This window comes from Cuculus canorus, chromosome 27 (assembly GCF_017976375.1).
Source record: "Cuculus canorus isolate bCucCan1 chromosome 27, bCucCan1.pri, whole genome shotgun sequence".
In the NCBI taxonomy this organism is placed as follows: domain Eukaryota; kingdom Metazoa; phylum Chordata; class Aves; order Cuculiformes; family Cuculidae; genus Cuculus; species Cuculus canorus.
The window spans coordinates 3583210-3593123 of NC_071427.1; the positions used below are offsets into that span (position 1 = coordinate 3583210).

General features: G+C 54.7%; 2 protein-coding genes across 2 annotated transcripts; both read right to left on the bottom strand.

Annotated features, from left to right (window-relative positions):
• Positions 1-945: 945 nt before the first annotated feature.
• On the bottom strand, positions 946-5199 carry LOC104064355 (granzyme-like protein 1). The gene is made up of 5 exons (XM_009566718.2): positions 5013-5199; positions 4751-4898; positions 3437-3578; positions 3061-3294; positions 946-2006 (listed from the first exon to the last, which is right to left on the bottom strand). The coding sequence occupies exons 1-5, from the start codon at positions 5197-5199 to the stop codon at positions 1869-1871; spliced, it is 849 nt and encodes a 282-aa protein (XP_009565013.2). The 3' UTR covers positions 946-1868.
• A 2096-nt stretch (positions 5200-7295) lies between these two features.
• On the bottom strand, positions 7296-9496 carry LOC104064448 (mast cell protease 1A). Its single transcript, XM_009566829.2, has 5 exons — positions 9344-9496; positions 9115-9259; positions 8787-8922; positions 8268-8519; positions 7296-7943 (listed from the first exon to the last, which is right to left on the bottom strand). The coding sequence occupies exons 1-5, from the start codon at positions 9399-9401 to the stop codon at positions 7809-7811; spliced, it is 726 nt and encodes a 241-aa protein (XP_009565124.2). The 5' UTR covers positions 9402-9496; the 3' UTR covers positions 7296-7808.
• Between the last annotated feature and the right edge of the window lie 418 nt (positions 9497-9914).

A 9914-nucleotide genomic window follows, 5' to 3' on the forward strand; every position in this document is an offset into this window, starting at 1 on the left:
GGGCCTCCCCACCCTCACAGCAAAACATTTCTCCCTAAGATCTCATCTCAATTTCCCCTCTTTCAGCTCCAAACCATCCCCATTGTCCTCTCCCTGCCCTCTTTGATCCAGAGCCCCTCCCCAGCTTTCCTGGAGCCCCTTTCAGCACTGGAAGCTGCTCTAAGGTCTCCACAGCCTTCTCTTCTCCAGGCTGAACAACCCCAACTCTCTCAGCCTGTCCTCATACAGGAGGTTCTCCAGCCCTCAGATCATCTCCATGGCCTCCTCTGGACTCGCTCCAGCAGATCCACATCCTTCCTGTGCTGAGGACTCCAGAACTGGACGCAGGACTCCAGGTGAGGTCTCACAAGAGCAGAGGACCAGAATCATCTCTCTACCTGCTCATTACGCTTCTTTGCACACAGCCTTTCCGTAGTCTTGCGCTCCTCTGCGTGGCCGGAGCAGCCCCATGCTTGTGCCACCAACCCAAGCTGCCATGCCATGGGTGTTCGCTGCCCCGAGCGAGCTGGAGCAGCAGTACGTTGGGCACAATCCTGTGGCACAACCCCAATGTCTCACGGAGCTCTTGGATTCGGCAGGGGCTGCAGCATGGGCTGTATCCCTGGCTTTGCTCTTCTCTACAGGGCTGCCCCGTATGGGATGGGATTATTGTGCCGGTGATGGGCGCTTCAGGTGCTTCTGCAGCCTCAGGAGCTCTTGTGCTCACTGCCATCGCCTCTGGGTAGTTCTTTCCCACCTGCAGTGTGGTGGGGGAGACAATCTCCTGCCAAGACACAACTGATTTCCCTCTCTTCCATTTTCCCCGAGTGCTCCACACTGATGAGAAGAAGCCCAGAGGCTTCCCATGCCCTGAAAATCAGACTTGACGCCTCTTCTGGGGGTTGAGGTGGGACGGAATACGGAGGCCACTAGTTTAGGGTAGAAGCTTCCAGCTTGGGATTCAGCTGTTTGAGCGGTGAGTTTCTTCTGAGCTCTTCAAGAATGGAAGAGCTGAAAGAAATCCACCTCAAAGAAGGAAAAAAGGCTCTCAAGCACAGATGCGATTTATTGTTTTGATGTACTCTTACAACACTGGAGCTACAGCACGAAGGGAGAAAGGAGGCAGCAGGAGCGAAGCAGGAGCTGAAGGTGTCCTCCTTGGAGCTAAGGTGACCCTCTAACGCCAGGGCTTGGCCAAAGGCACTTTGGTGGCACAAATGCAAGGGGCAGGGAGGTGGCCGCTCTTTGGATCCTCCAATCCAGTTGTGCTGCCTTCCCTGAAGAGCAGCAGCCACCCCAAGGGCTGCTACGTCCTCTCTAGGGCTGTAGCCACAAGCAGCTCACCTACAGGAAAGCTGGGAGGGGCTCTGGATCAGGGAGGGCAGGGATTGGATGAGGAGGGATGTTTTGAACCTGAAAGAGGAAAGATTGAGATGAGATCTTAGGGAGAAATGTTTTGCTGTGAGGGTGGGGAGGGTGGAACAGGTTGGATGCCCCATCCCTGGAGGTGTTCCAGGCCAGGTTGGATGGGGCTTGGAGCCCCTGATCCAGTGGGAGGTGTCTCTGCCCATGGCAGAGGTGGAACTGGATGGGCTTTGAAGTCCCTTCCAACCCAAATCATTCCATGATTCTATGACAAAGGAGCAAAGCAGAGCAGCAGGTGGGAGTGTGCCCAGTCTCCATGGGCTCTCCATTGCTTGCAAAGGGAAAAAACACAGTCGAGGCACAATCTCTGTACCAAACTCCCCTCTGCCACAGTTTGGCTCTACCAGAGAGAAGTTCTTGCCATGTCCATGAGGATGAGTGGAAGATGTTTCCCAGGGAGAAAGGAAGAGAAAGCAGGTGAGTAGGGGAGACCGAAGCATGAGTTTTCCAGGCGGAGTGGAAGGTCACGCTGACTTCATGACACTGTCCACCCAGTGAAGGTAAGGAGCGATGCGGGTGTAGAAACCCGGCCAGTTCTTATGCCTGTAGGAGAAGATGCCGTAGGCTTTGTTGTTGCAGACGAGTGGTCCCCCAGCATCGCTCTGTAAGGCGGAGGGAGAGAGAGATCAGCGTTGATTTGTGCTGTGTCCCAGGAAAAGGATGTGTTTGCAAAGAACAGGGAGGCTGCAAATATCAGGACAGGGTTTCCTCAAGAGAAGCTTGGTCTCATAACGGATGTGGATAATTCCGGTTCCAAAAGGGACCGTTGGCAGCTTTATCTGGGACACAGCACGTCTACAGCGGGGCAAACAATGAAGATTCAAGTATCGCTTCATTTCTGCCCTTCTGCTGGCTGCAGAGAACGCCAAAACGCCCTCGGAGCAGCTATGGGATTCAGGGCAAACCCTGCATTGGCCGAGCTGTTGTCCTGTTGCAGAGTCCTAAGTCTTCTGCTGTGGAAAGACAAGGATCCTCCTGTCCCTTCTGCTTCGCCCAGAGCTGAGCACAAGTGTGGTGCCTGCAGGGCACCTCTTGTACCTCCCCAGGGCGTCCAATCCAACTCCTCGGAGAAGAGGGGACACCTTTAACTCCATCAGGTTGCTCAGAGCCCCATCCAACATAGCCTTGAGCATTTCCAGGGATGGGGACTCCACTGCCTCCCTGGGCGACCTCTGCTAGTGTTTCACCATCCTCGTTGTAAAAAATCTCTTCCATATGGAAGGGGAATGGCTTTAAATTGTAATGGGAAAATTTCGATTCCACATTAGGAAGAAATTCTTCACCATGAGGGTGGGGAGGCCCTGGAACAGGTTGCCCAGAGCAGTGGTGGCTGCCCCATCCCTGGAGGGTTTCAAGGCCAGGTTGGATGGGGCTTGGAGCCCCTGATCCAGTGGGAGGTGTCCCTGCCCATGGTAGGGGGTGGAACTGGATGGGCTTTGAGGTCCCTTCCAACCCAAAGCATTCCATGGTTCTATGAAAAAGGAATGCTGGTGAGGAAGCATAGTCTGGTGGGTGGGTGGAGGGTGTGAGGGGTCAAGAAGACGCAATCGTAGACAGTACCGTCACATTGCAGGTTTTTAGCCCAGATCAGGTTTGTTTCCAGTACCTGGTTGAAACCTCCCCCGCAGCCTTCTACTCCCTAAGGCCCACACTGACCTTTTCAGGTACCCCAGCCGATTTACTGAGGCCACAAATCAAATTGTTGGCAAGTCCAGGGTAGAGGTTGAGGCAATCCCTTGAGTCGACGATGGTGACGGTGGCTTCGCGTAAGGCGCCGTTGGGTGTTTTGTGGCCCCAGCCGGCGATGCTGCATTTAGTACTACTCGCGACTTTTGACTTTTCAAAGGAAATGGTCTTAACGTAGTCATTGCTGGTGGCGTTGCCTTTCAGCTGGACAAAGGGACAGAAAACACAAAGGATTTGATCTCTTAACCCTCCGTGATGACGGCTGTCCCCTCCAGCTCCAGGGTTACGGCTCAGCCCTGCATATCGGGCAGGTGGGACCATGCAGGTGCTCCAGGCACGGAGTTACCTTCAGCAAGAGGATGTCCTTTCCGTTCTTAGGACTCTTGAATTCTGGGTGACGGTGATACTCTAGGACTTCAAATGTTTGCCAGCTTTCCTCTCTCGTCTGGATTGTGTGGGCTCCGAGGATGACAGTCAGAGGTTTGTAGCTGGTAAAATCAAGCACAGTGGATGTTGTCGGCTTTTTCCTGTCTTCCCTGGTAACATTGAGGCTCATATTCCAGGAGCGTGGCCAAGAGAGACTGGTTGGGCTTTAAAGAATGGTGGGAGCAAGGAGCTCTGCCAGTGATTCTACCCAGCCGAGAGGCAGAGCAAGTTCCCGTCTGGCAGACCAGAGCTCTGCAAGGGTTACTCGACCTCTGGATCTCAAGCTGAGCAGATTTGGTCCAATGCTGCTGCTGTCTACCAACATATGTGGACTCCTGGTCCAGGTTCATAGACCCATGGAAGTCCACGGCAACCAAGGAGAGGGTCTCTAAATCAGGACCCTGCTCTGGCCCAATGCTCCTTTACTGTCTTCAACATCACCTGCAGGAGGGGCTGCCTTTGGAAAACTGGGAGAGGCTCTGCCTGTGGGTGGGATTCCCTCTCAATCTCCCTGGTGGGATTTGGGTATTTGAAGTTCTGGCTGCAGCTGATCCTCCTTTCTGCGGCTCAGATGTGGGAACTGGCTCGGATCTTGGGTTACTGGCACCAGGGCAGAGCTGTTGGCCCTAAAGGGTGTGGTAGCTACACTCAGAGTCATGTTCATCTGGAAAAGACCTCCACGCTCCTGCTTCTCCAGCTGGAAGGATGGAAGAGTGCTGGGAGAGAAGGTTGCTTATAAGGAATTATTAATTCTGGTAACAGTCTCGGAAGGCTTTGGTGGCAGAAAGGGCAAAGCCTGACACCAGCAATCCCTGCTAAGCCAACACGGCAGTGACAGCAAGAAAAAGAAGCCACTCTGACTTCTCATTGGTGATGTCTGGGAAGAATAAAATGAGAATAACAAAATAAAGGTAAGTGGGAGATGTCCCTGCCCATGGAACCGGATGAGCTTTAAGGTACCTTCCAACTCAAACCATTCTATGATTCTATCTGCACATGGGCTGGGGAGGGACGTGGGGAAGGATGCTCGAGGGAGAGCTGCAGACACAGCCCCGACAGCTTTGCCCCATCCCAGCAGCGCAACCTGCAGTCCTTGCTGGGGCAAGAATTTGGCCTCAGCCCTGAAGGAGGTGACCCAAACTGGTAAACCATCACCTAAGGAGACCTTACCCAGATCATGGCAGCGTGACGATTTCCTTGCACCATGTCCTGTACAAACACAGCAAAAACTTACGCGAGGCACTGAGCTGCGGTCATCACCCAGTTCGGGGCCACCAAGAAGCCTCCACAGAAACAGTTGTTCTCTCCTTGCAGATAGGCCAAGTAGGGTGTGGAGTGGGTCTTGCCTTCACCTCCTCCTTCCATCCGATTCCAGGAGTGCTCTGTAACGGAAAGGACCAAGGATGAGAAGATTGGAGGACACATGGCTCGGGATGTACCTTGTGGGACTCCTCTTTCCCCAACCCTCTCCTCGCCTCCAGGCTGTGGACACTTACTGGCTTTGGCCGGGGGACCTGTCACCAGCAGGAAGGATAGCAGGAGCTTCTGCAGGTGCTTCATCACAGCGTTCTCCGCTTTAGTGGATCCCTTGGAGGTGAGGCTGCAGATGGGGTCTCTTCCTGCTCCCGGCAAGGTTTTATAGCCTGAGAGTAGACTCCAGGAAACCACAAAAATCAGACTCATCTGATTAATCGAGCTGCAAATTGTGTGCCTCAGCAACCTGAGAGGGGAATTCAATCAGCCTTAGCCTTGGACATCAACGCCAACTTCATTTTGGGCCTGATCCAGGGGTAGCTGACATCCTTCTAAATACACGTATCACCCAGAGCCAGTTTTAACCCATTGCCTTTGAGCTGGGAGCTGTAGGGAGCGTGCTCGCCCTTCATCACTCTGCCTGCCAGCGTGCTCTTCCCTTGCAGCTCGTGTTTGTTGTTGTGCAATTGCAAAATCTTGATTTTTATCACGAGCCCTGCAAGAATAAAATCTCTTTCGGTCGATGTATCGGTTCCAAAGGCTGAGCAGTGGTAGCTGGGGACCCTCCTGTTCTTTCTCATGGAGATTCGCTCTTCCTATTAGCCGGAGCGCAGCTGGGAATGCATTTCTAACAGCCCGTTGGGCATGGCTGGGTGAGGGCAAGAAGGTCTCACGGCACCTTCATGACCACGGCATGCCGGCTGCTGTTGCCCCAACATCTCTGTTCTGCACCATTTGTTGACTTTTAGGGCTCTGCTTTGGACTGTGAGACACCGGTTTAAGTGTTTCTTTCCAGACGGAATTGTTCGCCGTTAAATTGGGGCGTTCGCTGTCCCCGGTTGGTGTAAGAGAAGACAGGAGGAGGCCTCCTTGGCCGTGGGGCAGGGGTCACCTTCTGTCTGCTGCCTTGATGGAGACAGGGAGGTAGGGTTGGGGTTCTGCCCTATCACTGGTTAGAGATGACCCGATGACACGGGTTTGTTCCGTTGGGAAGGGTCATGTCACGGCCACCACTACCCCACCAGCAGACAGTGGTTTTTAGATGCCAAACCAGTGCGTGGGGCCTTTCTGCGGTGCCGATGAGGATCTGGCTTCCCTGGACCATGCCTTGTGGCACCTCCACCTCTACCTCCTCCAGCCCATGGCGAGAAGGATGATGCTGGAGGAAGAGCTGAGGGCAAATCCCTACCCACGCTTGCCCAGAATGTCCCCTCGCGTCCCCTTGGCATTAGAGCCCAGGCTCCAGGGACAGACGGAGCAGCGGTTGCTTCCGTCGGCTGTGACGAAATGGGGCTGGAAGCAAAGTGGGGCGACATCCTTGCTGCCCTCATTCGCTGCCGGTAAATTTGCACTCCAATCTGCCGCCGGTGCCGCAGGGCAACCCCCAGATATTTTGTAAACCCGAAGATGCCATTCTCGTGCGAAGGCTGCGGCAGCTGGAGCCGCAGGGAAAACCCTGACGTGACAAAGAGGGTTTTGCTACACAAAGAAGCAGCTGCAACCTCAATTGCAGATTTTCTGGCTGATAGCGGCTCTTAGCAGCAGCCTGAAACAGGGACCCGTCGCAGTTTTTCCAGCTTGGCATGGGTACCAAATGCAAAGGTGATGTAGTTTCCCTTCATCCCAGGCAAGAGGAGGCAGAAAACTAGACTGTTGGCCATCTCGGAAGTGGGGAGCCTTGGAAGGACTATGAGGACAGGGCAAGCATGACATTCCCTGGCATGGAATTTGTTGGAGGACAGGATTTGTTGGAGCAAGTCCAGCAAAGGCCGTGGAGATGATCCAAGGGTTGGAGTATCTCCATTACAAGGCCAGGCTAGGAGAATTTGTATTGTTCAGCTTGGAGAAGAGAAGGCTCCGAGGAGACCTTAGAGCATCTTTCAGTGCCTGAAGGGGCTCCAGGAAAGCTGGAGAGGGGCTGTTCCCAAAGGCTTGTGGGGATAGGATGAGGGGCAATGGGGATAAACTGGAGAGGGGCAGATTTAGACTGGACAGAAGGAAGAATTCCTTCACCGTGAGAGTGGTGAGGCCCTGGAACAGGTTTCCAAGGAAGCTGTGGCTGCCCCATCCCTGGAGGTGTTCAAGGCCAGGTTGGATGGGCCTTGGGCAGCCTGAGCCAGTGGGAGGTGTCCCTGTCCATGGCGAGGAGTTGGGAGTGGATGATCTTTAAGGTCCCTTCCAACCCAAACCATTCTATGATTCCATGATTCTTGTTCTCCAGTCTGTGGATGCAGACCTCTCGCTTTCACCAGCAAAACCCTCCCACCCTTGTCCCCAGGGCGAGCGACAAGAAAGAAGACGTATGCTGGGAAATGCAGCTCTGAGTTTACTGTGTGTGTTTCAAGTACAGCGAGGTTTAAGCAGGGACAGAGATATCTTGGAAGGAAACGGGGCTCATTGAAGCACAGCATCTTTCTGGTGCCTGAAACTGTCGCCCAGAGCAGTGGTGGCTGCTCCATCCCTGGAGGTGCTGAAGACCAGGTTGGATGGGGCTTGGAGCCCCTGATCCAGTGGGAGGTGTCCCTGTCCATGGCAGGGGGTTGGAACTGGATGGGAACTCAACCCATTCCATGACTGTCTGATTCTGTTTGATGATCTGGGATGATCCCTGCTTCTATCAGCCTGACCTGGCTGCCTGGGCTGGGCAGGGAATGAGACAGCAGCAGCCTCAGAATAGAAGGAAGGACACCGTTGCGTCCACTGATGGGGTCACCCAGGTTCCCAAGGAGAGAGGAGGAAGCCAAGCCTTCAGCAGGGGCAGAAAGGAACTCGGTGCTGTCTCCAAGGCCACAGCAATGCTGGAGCGAGCGATACTGCTGTTACTTCTTCATTGTATTTCTGATCCAGTGCAGGTAGTTGGCGATGCGGGTGTAGACCCCCGGTGGGTTGTGGTACCCAAAGGAAACGATGCCTTGTGCCACCTTATTACACACCAGGGGCCCACCGGAATCTCCCTGAGGACAGACGAGAGACAAGTTTGAGTGGCCTCTTCCCTGGGGGAACAGGTTTCACCTTGGTCCACTGCTGCCGGCAGGGATGTGGCTCTGCTCTGGCTTTCCTGCTGCTCCACCGTACTGGAGGAGATGTCCTGGAGATACCCCTGGGTCTGTACATGGACCATGGTGTTAGGGCACGCCAAGAGCTGGTCCACATGGGAGCTACAAGCCAAACACTTGTCACCTCTCCTGGGAACCGCCTAAGTGTGTGCAGCATCAGCCCTTGGTACCAAAAAAACCCATCTGCCCCACGGCCGAGCCCCAGCCCATCACAGTCCATACCTGGCTGGAATCCCTGAGCTCGTGGAAGCTGCCGGCACAGACCATGCCATTGTCAAGATGCGGATAGAAGCTGGTGCATTTCCTGCGGCTGTAGATGGAGACTTTGGTTTCAAAGAGCTTGTTGGTGAAGTGGTCTTTATCGATCAGGCCCCAGCCAGCTATGACGCACTTGGTGCCCGTGGGGAGGTGGCTGCTGGTCTTGGGCAGTGGAACAGTCTTGACGTAGTCATTGAGAGTGGCCTTTGCTGTCAGCTGGGAGAAAGCAAGGGGTTTGGAGAAGGCTATGAGCTGAGGAACGCCGTGTGCAGAGGTAGGAGAGGTCCAGCAGGACATGGAGGCTGTGGTGAGCTGCCGTCAACAGGGCATGCGGCTCCAAGCTCTGCCCATGGCTCCCTCCCAGGTCCGTCCCTCCCTCCAACACTCATGGGCAGAAGCAGCTGATGGTTTGCAGAAGGAGCCAAGAACAAGAACGTGCCCTGCAAGACCCACAGCACCGCTCGACCATCTGGGCCGCCTTGCCTTGAGCAGCATGATGTCGTTGGAACAAGTCTCCGGGTCGTATTCAGGGTGCGGGTGGTATCTGAGGACTCCTCGGACCTGCTGGGTCGTTTCTGGTTTGACGATGTTGTGAGCTCCCAGGATGACCGTGGAATTTCTGGCCATGGAAGCAGAGGGAGGAAGGGGGAAAATCTCACCTGCATCCTTCCTCTTTCACAGGCAAGTGGAGAGAACTGCTCAGACCAGGAGGAAGGAACCTACTCCAAAATTACTCTGGTGATGGACCTCACAGGTCCGCCTCCTTCCACAGGAGGAAGAAGAGGAGAAAGGCTCTGTATGAAGTACTCACCCCAAGCAGTGTGCGGCTGTCATCACCCAGTCAGGGGCCACCAGGAATCCTCCACATCCGGAGTCCTCTACCTTCAGGTATGCCATGTAAGGGTGGGAGTGGGGCCGAGCCTCATGGCCCCCCACAATCTGACCTTGCAGAGCACCTACAAGACACCCCACCTCAGGTTGAGCTGCTGAGCAAAGAGCCAAGACCATCACCCTCAGCATCTTGGGACACCTCGGCTTACCAGCATCAGCCCACGGGCAGGAGAGCAGGAACAGCAGGGCCAGCAGAGACTGGGGCATCTCTTCCAACAGCTGATAATCCTTCCAAGAGGTGTGGAAGTCTGAGTCTCTTAGTTCCCCGGGGCTGGTTTTATACCCTTGGACCAACTGTACCCAACAACCAGGAAACCATGTGTGATGGGCTGATTGCGCTAATCTGGGCAGCGCAGCAGCAGCCCTGCGGGTCTATCTGCATCTCTGCTGCCCACGTGCCCCGAGGCTGTGATTGATGCGTGATAGAGCAGGACCGAAAGGCCACGGCAGAGAGAACACGGTGTGCTACGGTCCCACAGCCTCAGCGATGCTGCGCAGGAGAGGGTTTCAAGGGTATCGTTGCGTGCAGGAAAGTTGGGGAGAGGCTCTTGACCAGGGAGTGCAGTGATAAGATGCGGGGAAATGGCTTTAAACCGTTGAGGGAGATGAGATCTTAGGAAGAAATGTTTTGCTGTGAGGGTGGGGAGGCCCTGGAACAGGTTGTCCAGAGCAGTGGTGGCTGCCCCATCCCTGGAGGGGTTCCAGGCCAGGTTGGATGGG